Source organism: Lynx canadensis, chromosome B3 (assembly GCF_007474595.2).
Source record: "Lynx canadensis isolate LIC74 chromosome B3, mLynCan4.pri.v2, whole genome shotgun sequence".
In the NCBI taxonomy this organism is placed as follows: Eukaryota; Metazoa; Chordata; class Mammalia; order Carnivora; family Felidae; genus Lynx; species Lynx canadensis.
The window spans coordinates 92,868,100-92,886,882 of NC_044308.2; the positions used below are offsets into that span (position 1 = coordinate 92,868,100).

At 37.3% G+C, this 18,783-nt stretch overlaps 1 protein-coding gene across 1 annotated transcript; it reads right to left on the reverse strand.

Annotated features, from left to right (window-relative positions):
- Window positions 1-3,447: 3,447 nt before the first annotated feature.
- On the reverse strand, window positions 3,448-5,852 carry FSCB (fibrous sheath CABYR binding protein). Its single transcript, XM_030320166.1, is given in 7 exon segments — window positions 3,448-5,270; window positions 5,273-5,296; window positions 5,299-5,409; window positions 5,412-5,478; window positions 5,481-5,543; window positions 5,545-5,651; window positions 5,654-5,852. Coding segments are annotated over 7 exon segments (2,394 nt in total).
- Between the last annotated feature and the right edge of the window lie 12,931 nt (window positions 5,853-18,783).

Sequence of the window (18,783 nt, forward strand, 5' to 3'; positions counted from 1 at the left end):
GCAACATTTTTCTAGATATGTCTCCTGAGGCAAGGGAAACAAAAGCAAAAATAAACCAATGGAACTAAATAAAATAAAAAACTTCTGCACAGTGAAGGAAACAATCAACAAACCAAAAGGCAACCCTAAAAAAGGAGAAGATATTTGCAAATGACATATTCAATAAAGGGTTAGTATCCAACAATATATAAAAAACTTACAAAACTCAGCACCCAAAGGAATGAATAATCCAATTTTAAAAAATGGGTAGAGGGGCACCTGGGTGGCTCAGTCGGTTAAGTGTCCAACTTCAGCTCAAGTCATGATCTCGCAGTTCATGAGTTTGAGCCCCGCGTTGGACTCTGGGCTGGCAGCTCAGAGCCTGGAGCCTGCTTCGGATTCTGTGTGTCCCTCTTTCTCTGACCCTCCCCCGCTGTACTCTCTCTCTCTCTCTCTCTCTCTCTCTCTCTCTCTCTCAAAAATAATAAACATTAAAAAAAATTTTTTAAATGGGCAGAAAACATGAACAGATATCTCTCCAAATAAGACATTACAGATGGCCAACAGACACATGAAAAGATGCTCAACATCACTTATCAAGGAACTGCAAATCAAAACTACAAGATATCACCCCACAACTGTCAGAATGGCTAAAATCAACAACACAAAAAAACAAGTATTGGAGGGGCGCCTGGGTGGCTCAGTCGGTTAAGCATCCGACTTCAGCTCAGGTCATGATCTCACGGTCTGTGAGTTCGAGCCCCGCGTCGGGCTCTGTGCTGACCGCTCAGAGCCTGGAGCCTGTTTCAGATTCTGTGTCTCCCTCTGTCTCTGACCCTCCCCTGTTCATGCTCTGTCTCTCTCTGTCCCAAAAATAAATAAAAACGTTGAAAAAAAATTAAAAAAAAAAATAGAACTATCCTGTGATTCAACAACTGCACTACTATTTATCCAAAGAATATAAAAATACTAACTTGATTGTTATAGTAGCATTATTTACAATAACCAAATTATCGAAACAGTCCAAGTGTCCATAAATTGATGAATGGATAAAGAAGATGTATACACACACACACACACACACACACACACAAATACACACACTATGGAATATTATTCAGCCATAAAAAAGAATGAAATCTTGCCACTTGCAATGACATGGATGGAGCCAGACAGTATTATACTAAGTGAAATAAATCCATCAGAAAAAGACAAATATCATATGATTTCATTCATATATGGAATTTAAGAAACAAAACAAATGAGCAAAGGGGAAAAAAGAGACAGAGAGACAAACCAAGAAACTGACTCTTAACTATAGAGAACATACTGATGGTTACCAGCAGGAAGGGGAGTGAAGGGATGGATTAAACAGGTCATGGGGATTAAGGAGTGCACTTGTCGTGATGAGCGCCTGGTCATATACGGATGTGTTGAATCACTATATTGTACACCTGAAACTGATATTACATTATATGTTAACTAATGAATTTAAATAAAAACCTTAAAAACCTTCAAATTTAGAAAAGAGTTTCACTGGATTTTAAGCATCTCAGAAAACAAAATAAAAAGGACTTGGAAATAACAAAAAAAGCAACCCTCATTCAAGTATTCTAGAATGTTTCTCAACCTCATATCTAGCACGTATTTAAAAAGATTTCACTTACAAAAACTTATAAAATTCTTTAAAAAAAACACTTAAAAAGATCACATGCTCTTGTCACACACTGTACAGACGTAATGAAGAATGTGAGAAATATCCAACAATTATAGGGCATCAAATTTTATCAAAGTCTGGAATCATCAGAGTTTTTGCTAAACAGAAAACATATACTAACCAAATTAAACTTTTGAGAGAAACATCTCATTATTTCAGCATGTAGCAACTGAATATAGCTAAAGAAAATGTTTTCCCAAAAGTTGTCATAACCATAAAAACCGTGATGTCCTTTATTAACAGATATCTTATAATAACCTATAATTGCTCTTTAAAAATGTGAATAGATTAAACAGTATTCCTCCCTTATCCACAGAGGATACTTTCAAAGAGCCCCAGCGAATGCCTGAAATCATGGGTAGTACCAAGTGCTATGTATACTGCATTTTCCTATGCATACATACCTATGATAAAGTTTAACTTATAAATAAGGCACAGTAAGAGATTAACAACAATAACAAATAATAAAATTGAATAATTATAACAATATCCTATAATAAAATTCATGTGCGTGTGATCTCTCCCTCCCAAATATCTTGTTGTACTGTATTCAACTCTTCTCCTTGTGATGTTGTGAGGTGATAAAATGCCTACATGATGAGATGTAGTCAAGTGACAGGTCAGGTGAAGGCATTGTGACACAGCGTTAGGCTACTATTGACCTTCAAAGGAGGGTACATCAGAAAGAAGATATTCTTCTGGACCACAGTTGGCCATGGGTAAGTGAAACTATGGAAAGCAAAACTGAAGGGGTGCCTGGGTGGCTCAGTCACTTAAGCACCTGACTTCAGCTCAGGTCATGATCCCACATCTCATGGGTTCAAGCCCTACTTCGTGCTCATGCTGACAGCTTGGAGCCTAGAGACTATTAGGCTCTCTGTGTCTCCTCTCTCTCTGCACCTCCCCTGCTCACACTCTGTATCTCTCTCTCTTAAAAATAAATATTTTTAAAAAATTTTTTAATGTGGATAAGGGGAGAGTACTGTACTACAACTACTAATTCAATACTCTTCACAACAAGTTCAAAGTACAAAAAACAAGCCAAGCTTCCAAAGGACTCACCACATTCTAAGTTGAAATGAAATTAAAAGTGGAAATATACCCTTGAGGCTAAGTATATTTTTCTTTATGTTTACCTGCTTTTAAAATACTTTATCCAGGTTATCTTCATTAAATTAAGGCTTTTATAAAGGATTTAAGTTTCCCAATCCAGATATGGGACTGTAAAATATGCAAGATAGGGATGAAAACAGGAAAGGAACACTTGTCTCAGAAGGAATCAAATAGAAAGAGAATTAGAGATATGGGGTATTATAATGAAGAGAAAAAAACACATACCTTTAGCTGTGTGATAAACTCAAGGAATTTAAAGTAGATGAGAGAACTACAGCAAAGAAAATGCCTTTTCCACTACAAGCTACATATAGTGAAAATAAAATATAGCTGTAGAGTATACTTTACCCTTTTCAATAAGGTTTATTATAGAAATGATATTTTAAGTAATTATTTCAATCATCAACTTCATTTCTAATGGGTATTTCATATATGCTATGTTTGAATGAAAATAGCATAGTAATTTTAAACCACTAGTTTTTATTGTTCATTTTCCAGCCAGCAGTCCACATCTTGGGATTTCCTTTTAAGTATTTACTTCCAGAAGCCTATACTTTTCTTAAGTGTGTATGTCCAGAAGCCTGTAGCTTCTGATTGCTAGCTTAGTTAAGAGCTAATTAGAGCTAAGGAAGAGGCCTCTATTCTAGTTGTACATGGATGACACCCTCTATTTCAAAGGTAGGAACCTGTTCTTTCTTGATATTAGACAAATCTTCAGGGACAGGATCCAGTTCCAAAGGCTCTTCGAGTTTTTGCTGATCTTCCAAAACCTTTGATTCTAATTTTATCCCTGGGACATCAGTCTGGAGATTTTGATATTCAGTAGACACATGGTCTACCAGAGCCTCATATGCAGCAGTTTGTTCAGATGGTGGAATAAGGTCATTTTCTACAGAGATTCGTGTAATAAAGTCCTCCTTGGCTTCTGGAAACTGTTTGTCAACAGAGACCATTTCTAAAGTAGTGTCTTCAGTTGACAGAGACTGAAGTTCAGCAGAGGCCTCCTCAGCTGATGGAGACCAAATTTCATATGAGGTATTTTCTTCAGGAGCCTCCTCAGCTGGTAGAGACTGAACTTCAGCTGGGGCCTCAGTTGGTGGAGCCAGAACTTCATAGGGGGCCTCCTCTGCAGGGGCCTCTTCAGTGGGTGGGGACTGAACTTCAGCTGGAGCCTCTTCTGCAGGGACCTCCTCAGCTAGTGGAGAATGAACTTCAGCTGGGGCCTCCTCTGCAGGGGCCTCCTCAGCTGGTGGAGACTGAACTTCAGCTGGAGCCTCCCCTGCAGGGGTCTCCTCAGCTGGTGGAGAATAAACTTCAACTTGGGCCTCAGCTGGTGGAGACTGAACTTCAGCTGGGGCCTCCTCTGTAGAGGTCTCCTCAGCTGGTGGAGACTGATTTTCAGCTGGGGCCTCCTCTGCAGGGGCCTCCTCAGCTTCTAGAGACTGAACTTCAGCTGGGGCCACCTCTGCAGGGGCCTGTTCAGCTGGTAGAGACTGAACTTCAGCTGTGGCCTCCTCTGCAGGGGACTCCTCAGCTGGTGGAGACTGATCTTCAGCTGGGGCCTCTTCTGCAGGGGACTCTTCAGCTGGTGGAGACTGAACTTCAGCTGGGGCCTCTTCTGCAAGGACCTCCTCAGCTAGTGGAGAATGAACTTCAGCTGGGGCCTCTTCTGCAGGGGCCTGTTCAGCTGGTGGAGAATGAACTTCAGCTGGGGCCTCCTCTGCAGGGGCCTCATCAGCTGGTAGAGACTGAACTTCAGCTGGGGCCTCTTCTGCAGGGACCTCCTCAGCTGGTGGAGAATTAACTTCAGCTGGGGCCTCCTCTGCAGGGGCCTGTTCAGCTGGTGGAGACTGAACTTCAGCTGGGGCCACCTCTGCAGGGGCCTCTTCAGCTGGTGGAGACTGAACTTCAGCTGAGGCCTCTTCTGTAGGGGCCTCCACAGCTGATAGAGGCTCTTCTGAAAAAGCCTCTTCGGCAGAGATAGACTCTACTTTAGCAGGGGCCTCTTCTTCAGGAGTCTCCTCATCTGGGAAAGGCTGTACAGGAGCTTCTTCAACTTTTGGAGACTGAACTTCAGCAAGAGGCCCTTCTGAAAGAGCCTCTTCACCCAGGGTTGGCTGTATTTTGGCAGGGCCCTTTTCTGCTGGAGCCTCCTCAATTTGTGGAGGCTGAAGTTCAGTAGCAGACTTTCCTGCAATAATGTCCGCAGCTGGTGTAGGTTGCACTTCAGCAGAGACCTCCTCTGCAATGGGAGGCTGGACCTCACCTAGAACGTACTGCTCATCTTCTAAAGGTACCAAACTACCTTTTTTGCTTTGCTGACTAAATGAAGATCTGCTAATACCTACCTGCCTAATTGCTTCATCTCTACTTGTTGAGGGTTGCAATTCAGGATGTTCACTAATGAAAATCTTCCCTGAGGATTTATGTTTCTGCACAACTTCATTTGACTTTGAAAAGAGCTATCTGGCCTACCAATTACCACTATTCTGATTCACTAAAGTACGTCTGCTGTTCTCTGTCCACTGTTTCTTTTTGAGGAATGTTCATCATTGTCCAGTCTCCAGTACAACTGGTCTGCTGAGATCTGTCTATTTTGAATGAATTGAGTGTCTGCTTGTCAGAATTTCTACTTCCTGAACACTTTCTGGAAATCAGGGACTGCTTCTCCAAGAGCAGTTGGCATTTCTTCAGGTACCACTGTTTCACCAACTGGTTTGATTTCTTCTTTTTTTCTCTTCTACAATAGTGTCTGTTTGCAGAGATTTATCAGTCATATCCTGTACATGCTTTCTCTTGTCCCAAGTTTGCCGAAGTTGAGAAGATACTCTGAAAGGCTCACAGTGACTTTACTTCCAGGAATGTTACCAATACTAAGGGTAGCTTTAGGGCCAGATGATTGTGATATAGGCAAATTTTTCTTTTTTTCTGTCACTTCGGTCTGCTGGGATTTATCTACCATTGGTTGACTGGGTCGTCTTCTCTTTCGAATTTCTTGCCTCCCTGCTGAGATAGGCTGATCAGGTTCATCATTTTCTTCCATTTCTAAGACTGGTGAATTTCAAATGTATTAATCTTCAAGTAATTAATCATCAGGAATCACAAATATACCAGATAGGTAAGTTTGCCTTTCTTCATTAAATGTTGTTATGTTTAGCTACCTTAGAAAAAAGTAATTCATAAATTGTTGCATTCTGTACTACACCCTTGTTGGATCCCACCTTACTCAGTAAGCATCTTTCTTGTTTAGTCTTTCATATGACTGAATCTCACTTCTAGAAATTTCCCTTAAGGGTCTATGACATCACAGCCAATTCTCTCTACAAGCTTCCATTGGTGGTATTCCAAGCACTTTTTAACTTGGTATAGACACTCATAGATAATGGCTGCAAGTGAGAGAGCTACTACTTGAAACATCAAGTTGAAAAAAGCATTTGTCTATCAGAGGAACATCAAGCAACTCCAGTAATGCTGCTTCTTAATAGTTGAAGGTGATGCTTTTGAACTTTCAATTCTATTCTTTATCCTACTATCAAAGACAGTTATAATACAGAACTCAGAATGCTGCAGCCTATTTCAATTGTTGGAGAAGCAACTTATATGTGTGTGTATGCTTATATGACTTAAAGAAAATGAATATTGTATGAGAAACTTGAATTCTGAGTCCATATTCATGTAAAGTCCTTTCCTATGTCTTTAGCACTCAGTAACTACAAGAGGCCTACTATCTATCCAGCATCTATCTATCTATCTATCTATCTTATCTATTTATGTAGCATATTTGCATTCTCAAACAACTTGAGATATTTTTATTTTCAACTACTTCAGAAAATAGCTCCACCCAAAGCTTGCCAACTAAAGAATGTTAACTCTAAAGATATGCCAAGTGAATAAATGCATTTTTTAATATATAAGCTACTGAATAACCACGTAGGAATAAATTCCCTAGTGAAGAAGAAAACCTTAAAATGAAGCCTTGAAAAAGAGGAAACCCAGGTAAGCAAATTGTAAATGGTATTATAATCGATTTAGAATGTAAATAAACCTTAACTTACACATCATGCAAACATTTTATTAGCAAGATTAAGATTTATCAAAAGATGTGCAAAAAGCACATTAGTCTACCAAAAGTTAAAGAGGAGAAAACAAACTTTAACGTTTATTTATTTTTGAGGCAGAGAGAGAGGGAAACACAAAATCTGAAACAGGCTCCAGGCTCTGAGCTGTCAGCACAGAGCCTGACGTGGGGCTCGATCTCACAGACCATGAGATCATGACCTAAGCCGAAGTCGGATGCTTAACCGACCAAGCCACCCAGGCACCCCAGCAAACTTTAAAAATGTAGTCAAAGGACAAAGAAATAAACATATCTAAACAATCATTATGACTTGATTATCTAAATGTTTTTAATTTCTTTATCCCCCTAGGAAATACAAAATGCCATTGAATAATTATCCTTGTTTGATATGCATTATTCATAATTATAGCTAGGCTATCTTAGCCAAATCAAGACTTTTCAAATTCTTTGACCAGCTCCATAAACCAAACTCAGTCTCTTGGCAGGGATCAGTGAATATCTGTTTAGTGTAATTGGACAACTGTGATTAAACTGTGTTGCTTGCCCTACGTCTCAACTTGCTCTGTCTTAATTTTTGTCTATGCTGCTGTGCTATGTTCTATCTTTCTAAGAATTAATAAAGTGAAGTAAAACAATAGTCATTTACAAAATAACTGACCTAGGTTCTCATCAGACCTGCTATAGTTTGAAAATTAGGTTATCAACTGCTTTGTGGTCTGGTGATCGTCTCAATTCCATCTGTCATTTTGTAATCAAGTTTCTGACACTCTATGGAGTATCTTCAAAGTCCATTTTGGGTTGTTCTATAACAAGAAATACAAATGAAAACCACAACGAGATACCACGTCACCACCTGTCAGAACGGCTAAAATTAACAACTGAGGGAACAATAGAAGTTGGTGAGGATGTGCAGAAAGGGGAATCCTCTTACACTGTTGGTGGGAATGCAAACTGGTGCAGCCACTCTGAAAACAGTATAGAGTTTCCTCAAAAAGATAAAATAGAACTACCCTAGGAACCCAGAAAATGCACTACTAGGTATTATCCAAAGGATACAAAATACTAATTCAAAGGAACACATACACCCTGATGTATGTAACAGCACTATTAACAATAGCCAAATTCTGGAAAGGAGCTCAAATGTCCATTGGCCGATGAGTTGGAAAAGAAGACATGATATATATACAATGGAATATTACTCAGCCATAGGAATGAAATTTTTCCATTTGCAACAAGGTGTATGGAACTAGAGTGTATTATGCTAAGCAAAATGAGTCAGAGAAAGACAAACACCATAGGATTCACTAGCATGTGGAATTTAAGAAACCAAACCGATGTACATAGGGAAAGGGAAGGATAAGTAAGATAAAAACAGAGAGGGAAGCAAACCATAAGACTTTCAACTATAGAAAACAAACTGAGGGTTGATGGAGGGGTGTGGGCAGGGGATGGGCTAAATGGGTGATGACATTAAGGAGGACACTTGTTTTGATGAGCACTGTGTATTATGTGTAAGTGATGAATCAGTAAATTTTATTCCTGAAACCAATACTACCTATATGTAACTAATTGAATTTAATAAAACTTGGAAGAAAAAAAAAAAGAAATGTCAAAACTAACATTATATTTAATTGGATTATGTAATTGCATGTATTGGATTAATTTTGCTGCCTCAATTTAAATAAGATTTACCAAATTTTCCATAGACATAACTGAATTTTCAATATCAGATAAATTCGCAATTTCCAAACTATTTGATATTATGTTTTCCCCTCTAAAAAATAATAAGGAATTTGATCAATCTAATTACATACCAATCTATCATAGTAAACTGCCTTTGTCACTAACTTATTTATAGAAACAAATTAGCATGCCAAAAAAATCAAAATTTACTTCAGATTCAAATGGAATTATGAGGAATTTCATTAAACAGTTTCTCATTATATATATATTTTTTTAAGTTTATTTATTTGAGAGAGAGGAGAACAAGTGGGGGAGGGGCAGAAGAGAGAAGGAGAGAGGGAATCCCAAGCAGGCACACAGGGCTCAAACTCATGAACCATGAAATTAAAAGTCTGACACTTAACCAAACTGAGCCACCCAGGCAGCCCTCATTAGATTTCTTAAATCCACAAATGTTCCTTTTTCTCTGCTGATCAACTTAATCAATTAATCATTGTTCAAACTATCTTGTCAATTTACAGTTTTGGCATTTTACCCTTTGTTCTAGAAATATAACATGATTCATTTCTCTCCATTTACTTGGTTCACATCTGTTATGGATTGAATTGTATACCCTAAAAAAGCATGTTGAAGTCATTAGCTCTAATACTGTAAATGTGACCCTGGGAGAGACACAGAGGGAAGATGTCCATGTGGAGATGGAGACAGAGATTTGTGTTATGCTGCCACAAAGCAAAGAATACCTAGGGCTACCAGAAGTTAAAAGTAGTGAAGAATTCCCTCCTACAGGCTTCAGAGGGAGCATGGCTCTGCCAATGATTTGGGACTTCAGCCTCTAGAACTGTGAGGAGAATAAATTTCTGTTGCTTAATCCAGTGTGTGGTACTTTCTTACAGCAGCTCTAGGAAACTAACACAACATTCTTTCAGAGCCCCATATTTCTGACTTCTGCTTCGAATGTTGTACTTCCAACCTCTTTCTCAATCTCTGGGCTAGTTTCTTTATTTCTCCTTCAGGTCTGGCATTTGGTTTCATACACTATTTGACTCATTTCCATAATCATAAAAGCAGAGGGATTTTCTGAAAAGCTTGTACCTGATGATTTGCATTTAATGTTACCAAAAACAAATTTGCCAAGTGGCACTTAACTTCATTTTTATTATAATAACTTCAAAAGCTATGATTTAGAGGTGGCAGAGATGCTTCAAATCAATAAAACTAAATATCTAAAACTATGACCTATATTGCTTTGTTCTGAGTAGATCAAATAAGTGAATTCTGAAAAATGCCCATTAGATATATAATAACTACAAGATTATTGGTAATTTTAGTTAAGAGCAATTTCAGTGGAAGGATGGGGATAGAAGCCATAAAATTCTAAAATCTCTGTGGATTAAAATAAAATTAAAGTACAATGAAAATCTAGGGAAAATAGGTGCAAAATATCTCATAGGACAAAGAGCTGTATTTAATATACTACAAGATTTTAGAAATCAGTACAAAGGTAACAATAAAAAACATTAAAAAAGGACATGAGTAGAAAATTGACAGAAGTAAAATAGGTGGCCAATTAACATATAAAAGAGATCAAAGTCTCTTCTAAAATAAAAATTAAATACCACTGTAACATTAGCAAAGATTCATTTTAAAGATAATGCCCCCCAAAAGTGAGAGTAGTATTAAATAGATAGCTTCATACATTGCTGGCAGAAGTTTGAATTGATACAAACTTTATTCTGGATAATTTGAAGGTAAATATCAAATGTTTCTAAAATGTGTGTCATTTGCCAACAATTCCACTTCCAATTCTACTTAATTTTGGAAATAATTATTTCCTCAAGAAGTATTTATTGAGCATCTATCTATTCTAGGGACAGTTGCCAGGTGTTGAAGAAACAAGAATACCAAAAGACATTGTTTCTTGTCCTTGTGAATCTCACAGTCCATTGGGAGAAACTGAATACACAAATTTTTTTTTTTTTTTTTTTTTTTTTTTTTTTGGGACAGAGAGAGACAGAGCTATGAACGGGGGAGGGGCAGAGAGAGAGAGAGACACAGAATCGGAAACAGGCTCCAGGCTCCGAGCCATCAGCCCAGAGCCTGACGCGGGGCTCGAACTCACGGACCGCGAGATCGTGACCTGGCTGATGTCGGACGCTTAACCGACTGCGCCACCCAGGCGCCCCGAATACACAAATTTAAAAGTTGTGGAAAATACTGTTAAGTAGTGAAGAGAAAATTTACTTTACCCAGAGTAGTAGGACAAAAAGGGTTTTATAGGAGAGAGCATCCAACTGAGAAGGTATCCAAGGGAGTAACAATAGGAAGAAAATTCTAGAAACTAAAAAAAAAAAAAAAAAAAAAAAAATTCCGCTGTGGCAAGAGGAAAGGCTAAGTGAGCAAAGGAAATCATTCATTATAAATTTTTTTTTAATGTGTATTTATTTTTTGAGACAGAGAGAGACAGAGCATGAACGGGGGAGGGTCAGAGAGAAAGGGAGACACAGAATCTGAAACAGGCTCCAGGCTCTGAGCGGTCAGCACAGAGCCCGACGCGGGGCTCGAGCTCACATACCGTGAGATGGTGTCCTGAGCCCAAGTCAGACGCTTAAACCGACTCAGCCACCCAGGCGCCCCTGAAATCATTCATTATAATGTGCTTGAAGAAGTAGATGAGGGACTGATGATGCACTGACATGCAGACTCTAAAAAGAATTGTTATTTTAGATATAGCAATTATAAATATTTATGTACCCAACATCAGGATACCTAAATATACAAAGAAAATATTAAGAGATCTGAAGGGACAAATAGACAGCAATACAATAAAGTAGGGAACTTGATTACTCCACTTTCATTCATGGATAGTCCAAACAGAAAATTAATAAGAAACTTGGACTTGAACTACATTTTAGATCGGATGGATTTCACAGACAGATATAAAACATTCCCTCCAACAGCAGGAAAATATTCTTTTCTAGCACAGACAAAACATTCTCCAGAATAGATCACATGTTGTCTGACAAAACTAGTTTTTATAACATTTAAGAAAATTAAAATAATATCAAGCATCTTTGCTAACCAAAATGATATGAAACTAGAAATCAATTACAAGAAGATAACAAGTAAATTCATAAATATATGGGTGTTAATCAACATACTGCTGACCAACTTATAGGTCAAAGAGGAAATCAAAAGAAAAATAAAAAATATCTTGAGACAAATGAAATGGAAACACACTTTAGCAAAACTTAAGAGATGAAGCAAATGTGGTTGAAAGAGGGAAGCTTATAGTAATAAATGCCTACATTTTAAAAAAGGAAAGTATCAAATAAATAACTTTACACCTCAAGGAACTAGAAAAAGAACAAACTAAATCTAAAGATAGAAGAAGGAAGGAATAGCAAAGATCAGAGCAGAAGTCAATGTAATAAAGACTAGAAAGACAGTAGGAAAAATTAATGAAACTGAGATAATTTTTTTTCAAAAGATAAAGTTGACAGATCTGTTTCTTGTCTCAAAAAAGAGACAAGACAAAATTAAAATTAGAAATGAAGAGAAGACATTACAACTTATACAAAGGAATACAAGTCTTGGATCATAAAAAACTATTATGAACAACACCAACAAATTGGATAACTTAGAAAAAATGAATACATTCCTAGAAAATTAGGAATTAAAGATTGAATCATGAAGAAATAGAAAATCTGAACCAGTAACAAGGAGATTAAATCAGTAATCAAAAACTGCCAACAGAGAAAATCTTCCAAAAAAATTAAAGAGAACAATTCCAAATGCATTTATGAACCCAGCATCACCTGACACCAAAGTCTGACAAGGACCCTATAAGAAATAAAAGTTACAGGCCAATATCTCAGATGAACATACATGTAGAAATTCTCAACCAAATGTTAGCATACTGAATTCAATAATGCATTAAAAGGATAATACACCATGATCAAGTGGGATTTATCTCTGGGATGCAAAGGATAGTTCAGCATACACAAATCTATGAATGCGATATACCACACTAATAAAACAAAGGATAAATTACATAATTATCCAATAGATGCAGAAAAAGTATTTAACAAAATTAAATATCCTTTCATGATAAAAACATTCAACAAATTAAGTATAGATGGAAAGTACCTCAACATTATAAACCATCTATGATAAGCCCATGGCTAACATCATACTTAACAATAAAAAGCTGAAAGCTGTTCTTCTGAGATCAGGAAAAAGACAAACATGCCTACTATCACCCTTTCTATCTAACATATTACTAGTACTGGTTAGAGTCATTAAGCAAGAAAAAGAAATAAAAGGCATCCAAGTCAAAAGGAAGAGTTAAAACTGACTCTGTTTGCAGATGACATATAGAAAACCCAAAGACTCTACCAAAAAAAAAACTATTAGAATGAACAAATTCAATAAAGTTGCAAAATCAACATACAAATATCAGTTGCATTCCTATATACTAACAAACTATCAGAAAAAGAAATTAAGGCAACCTCTTTTATAATAATATTAAAAATAATTAAATACTTTTAATTATTTAAATTTATAATTAATTTAATTAATAATTAAATCATTATTAAATATAATTAATTAAATTAACGATTAAATAATAATTAATTCATTCATTAAATGATTAAATAAATTTAACCAAAGAGGTAAAAGATCTGGACACTGAAAACTATAAGATATTGATGAAAAAATTGGAGAGGACACAAATAAATGCAAAGATAGCCCATGTTCATGGAGGAATTAATATTGTTAAAATGCCCATAATGGCCAAATCCATCTACAGATTCAATATAATTCCTTTCAAAATTCTAATAGTATTTTTCACAGAAATAGAAAAAAAAATCTTAAAATTTATATGGAACCACAAAGACCCAGAATAGCCAAAGCAATCTTAATAAAGATGAACAAATGTGGAGGCATCACACTTCCTGATTTCAAACTACACTATAAAGCTATAGTAATCAAATAATATGGTACTGGCATAAAAACAGATACATAGATTAGTGAAACAAATAGAGAGCCAAGAAGTAAGCCCATAGATAAATTATCAATTAGTTTTTGACAAAGTTACCAAGAATACACAACAGGCAATGGATAGTCTCTTTAATAAATTGTGTTGGGAAAAGTGGTTTGTTACATGAAAAGAATTAAATTGGACTCATATCTTACAAACATTACACTCACAAAAATTAACTTGAAAAGGATTAAAGATGAACATAGAACCTATAACCACAAAACTCCTTTAAAAAAATAAGGGTAAATTCTTTGACATGGGTTTGCCAATGATTTTTTTTTCTTTGGATTTGACACCAAAAGCAAAGGCAAAGAAAGAAAAAATAAACAAATGGAGTTACATCAAATAAAGCTTCTGCACAAGAAAAGAAACTGTCAACAAAATGTAAAGGGAAGCTATGTAATGGGAGGAAAATATTGCAAACCATTTATATAATAAAGGATTAATATCTAAATTATAAAAAGAACAAATACAAAATACAACTCAATAGCCAAAAAATAGAAAAAAAAAACACAATAACACTGTGAAAAAATGAGCAAAGAACCTGAATAAACATTTTTCAAAAGAAGACATACAAATGGTCAATAGGTATATGAAAAGCCTCTAGACATCACTAATCATCAGGGAAATGCAAATCAAAACCACAGTGAGATATTACTTCACATGCGTTAGGATGTCTATTATCAAAAAGACAAGAGCTAGCAAATACTGGTAAGGACATAGAGAAAGGGAACTCTCATACAGTGTTGGGAATGTTAACTAGCACAGCCATTATGAAAATAGTATAGAGTTTTCTCAAGAAATTAAAAATAGAACTACCATGTGATACATTAATCTCATTTCTGGGTATAGATCCAAAGGAAACAAAATCACTTTATCTTGAAGAGATATCTACATTCCATGTTCATTTCACCATTATACACAATAGCTAAGATATGGAGACAACCTGTGTTCCATCAGTGTGGATAAAGAAAATGTGTGTGTGTGTGTGTGTGTGTGTGTGTTTAAAAAAAAAAAAAAGGAAGTCCTGCCAATTGTGAAAACATGAATAAACCTGGAGGACCAAATGCTAAGTGGAATAAACCAGACAGGGAAAAATAAAAACTGCAAGGTATCACTTATATTTGGAATCTTAAAAAAAAAAAAGTAGGTAGGCTAAGGTACAGCATGGTGACTATGGCTGATAATACCATATTGTTTAAATGAAATTTGCTAAGAGAATACATATTAAGTATTCTCACATGAAATAATTTAAAAATCATGGAGCTCTTCCAAAATGGAAGAGTAGGAGCACCTTAAACTCACCCTGTCCCTGGGATACAACTAGATAACACTCACATCAGTGTAATTAACCCAGAAAATGACCCAAAGATTGGCAGAACAAACTCCACAAGTAAAGGTAGAGAAGAGATCACCTGGAAGAGGGTAGGAAGAGTGGAGACATGGTAGAGAGCTAAATGGACCATGAGCCAACCATGGGAGGAGGGATCTGTGGGCACAGAATGGGGTGTTAGTGGAGCACAGAGGTGTTAGTGGAAACAGAGCCTCACTCTAGGGAGCCTACATGGGGAAGACAAATCTCCATACCATTTGGCTTTGAAAACTAGAAGGACCAAATTTCCTGATTTCTTAAAATTAGCAGTCTGGAATTTTAAAAATCAGCTGGCTGGGCTCTGGGAGAGCCTGGAGATGAATAGGAAGCTGAGTCCCTGCCCTTAAAGAGACACAATAACAAACAGCCTGCAGAGATACAACATAGAAGCAACAGATTGAAAAACACCTGGGGTATACAGGAGGGAAAGTTACTTACTAAACTTAAAGTGTGTCCAGAGGAGCATGTCCAGAGGGGAAGTTCCCTGAGGGACTTCTCCAGGAACAAAGGAGCCAGCATATATGATTTCCTTCCCCCTCCTCCAGCATAAACACATTGCCATCTGTGGGAACCACCTCCACAACAACATTCCCTACTGTCCCCCCACCCCAGGCTTTGGCCAGTCAGGCTTTTCCAGTCACACTTGCCTCTGTCCAAGTGCTGTAAGTCCCCTCCCAAGAAAACCAAAGCAAACCCTGTCAAGCATCTCCTGACCCACACACTGTGCAGAGCCTTGGTTCCCATGGCAAGAGCAGCAGCATCGGTGTTGGGGACAGCGAGTCTCATTTCACAAGAAGAGCGGCATGTACCTTGTTAAAACTGCATGCCTCACCATAGCTGGCCCAGTCCCTTCACTACAGTATTATCTGGAACCCACTCAAACCAGGATCACTAGTCTGACAGTGTGCAAGCAGCCCTGAAGGGACCATCACCACTCCAAAGTGACTCCTACCATGGGGTGAGAGAAAATAATCACACATACCAATCAGACAGCAGCCCCAGTCATGGGCTGGGGGCAGACAGTTGGTCTGATTGCAGACCTTGACCACCAATGAAAACTTCTCAAGGGACAGCACAGGGAAAATGCCATGCAATTTGGTGTTATTGCATCTCTGGAAAATTCCTAGTCTGACCTAACTCAATTCCAAGGTGACACAGACTGCTCCACTAACACCACAGAAACCAACATTTCCCACAACAGGCAAAGAAAGTCACTGCAGATGACTGGACTGAAGGAAAACACAGCCAAAACACAACAGCAGGGTGCATGCAACACATAGAGGAGACACCCCTGAAGTGCCAGGTTTTGGTGAACAAAGGACACCACACTGCAGGGCACTACAGGACCTCTTCTTCATAAGGCCACTACTTTCAGAAGAGAGACATAGCAGAGTTTCCTAACACAGAGAAACAGACACAGAAAGTTAGACAAAATGAGGAGGCAGAGAAATATGTTCCAAATGAAAGAACAGGACAAAACCACAGCAGAAGACCTAAGAAAAATAGATAAAAGTAATATGCCTGATAGATCATTTAAAATAATGATCATGAAGATACTCATTGGACTTGAGAAAAAAGTGGAGGATATCAGTGAGACCTTTAACAAGCATAATAGCATTCACATTACAGATCTCAAAAGAAGAGAGAGAAAAAGGGCAGAAAATTTATTTGAAAAAATAATAGCTGAAAATTTCCCTAATCTGGGGAAGGTAAGGGATATCCAGATCCAAGAGGCACAAGATTTACCAAAAAAAAAAAAATCAACACGAGGAGGTCCACACCAAGACACAATATTTAAATGGCAATAAGTAATGATAAAGAAAACAAATTTAAAGCAGCAAGAGAATAGAAGACAGTTACATGTAAGGGAAACCCCACAAGGCTCTAAGTGGATTTTTCAACAGAAATTTTGCAGGCAAGAAGGGAGTGGCATGATAGATTTAAAGTGCTGAAAGGAAAAATCTGCAGCCAAGACTACTCTACCTAGCAAGGCTATCATTTAGAATATAAGGAGAGATAAAGAGTTTCCCAGACAAACAAAAGCTAAAGGAGTTCATGACCAATAAACCAGCCCTGACAAGAAATGTGAAAGAGAACTTGTTGAGTAGAAAAGAAAGACCATAAGTAATAAAAGTAGAAAGCACAAAAGCAGTAACAAATAAGTATATCTGTAAAAATAAGTCAAGGTACACACAAAATAAAAGGTATGACATCATTTATCTAAAACATGGGAGGAGAGGAGTAAAGAAGGTTCAAACTTAAGTGACCATCAACTTAATATAGACTGGTATATGCAGAAGATGTTATATACAAACCCAATGGTAACCACGAGTCAAAAACCATAATAGATATGCAAAGAATAAGGAGAAAGGAATCCAAATACATCACTAAAGAAAGCCACCAAATCATGAGAGAAGAGATCAAAGAAAGGATTCAAGAGAACTACAAAACAACCACAAAAAGAGTAACAAAATGACAACAAATGTATACCTACCAATAATTTGAATATAAATGGACTAAACACTCCAATCAAAAGATATAGAGTGACAGAATGGATTAAAAAACAAGACCCATTTACATGCTACATACAAGAGATAATTTCAGACCTAAAGACATATACAGATTGAAAGTAGGGGGATGGAAAAATATTTATCATGCAAATGGATGTCCAAAGAAAGCCAAGGTAGCAATAAGTACATCAGGCAAAATAGACCTTAAAACAAAGTCTGTAATAAGAGACAAAACAAAGAATACTATACATAGGGGACAATCCAACAAGAAAATATAACAATTATAAATGTTTATGCACCTAACATGAAAGCTCCAAATACATAAAACATTTAATAGCATACAGGAAGGGACTAATTTATAGTATTACAATAATAGTAGGGGATTTCAACACCCCACTTACATCAATGGACAGATCATCCAAACAGAAAATCAACAAAGAAACAGTGCTTCTTAATGACACACCATACTACATGGATTTAACAGATATATTCAGAACATTCCATCTTAAAGGAACAGAATATATACTCTTTTCAAGTGCTCATGGAACATTTAGAGTAGATCACATAATAGGCCACAAAACAAGTTTGAATAAATTCAACAAGATCAAAGTCATACCATGTATCTTTTCTCACCACAACACTATGAAACTAGAAGTTGGGGCTCCTGGGTGGCTCAGATGGTTAAGCATCCGACTTCAGCTCAGGTCATGATCTCACAGTTCGTGAGTTCAAGCCCCATGTTGGGCTCTATGCTGATGACTCAGAGCCTGGAGCCTGCTTCAGATTCTGTGTTTCCCTCTCTCTCTTCCCCTCCCTCGCTCATGGTCTCTCTCAAAAATAAATTTAAAAATTAAAAAAAAAGAAACCCAGAAGTTAATCACAAGAAAAAATCTGGAAAGAGCACAAATATATGGAAGTTAAATAAGATGCTACTAAACAATGAATGGGTCAACCAAGGAATCTAAGAGGAAATGAAAAATTACATGGATAGAAGAAGAAAATGAAAACACAATGATCTAAATCATGGAAATGCAGCAAAAGCAGTTGTAAGAGAGAAATATATAGCAATACCAGCCTACCACAAGAAGCAAGGAAAATCTCAAATAAAAAACCCAGCTTTAGGGGCGCCTGGGTGGCTCAGTCGGTTGAGCGTCCGACTTCAGCTCAGGTCATGATCTCATGGTCCGTGAGTTCCAGCCCCGCGTCGGGCTCTGTGCTGATGGCTCAGAGCCTGGAGCCTGTTTCAGATTCTGTGTCTCCCTCTCTCTCTGACCCTCCCCCATTCATGCT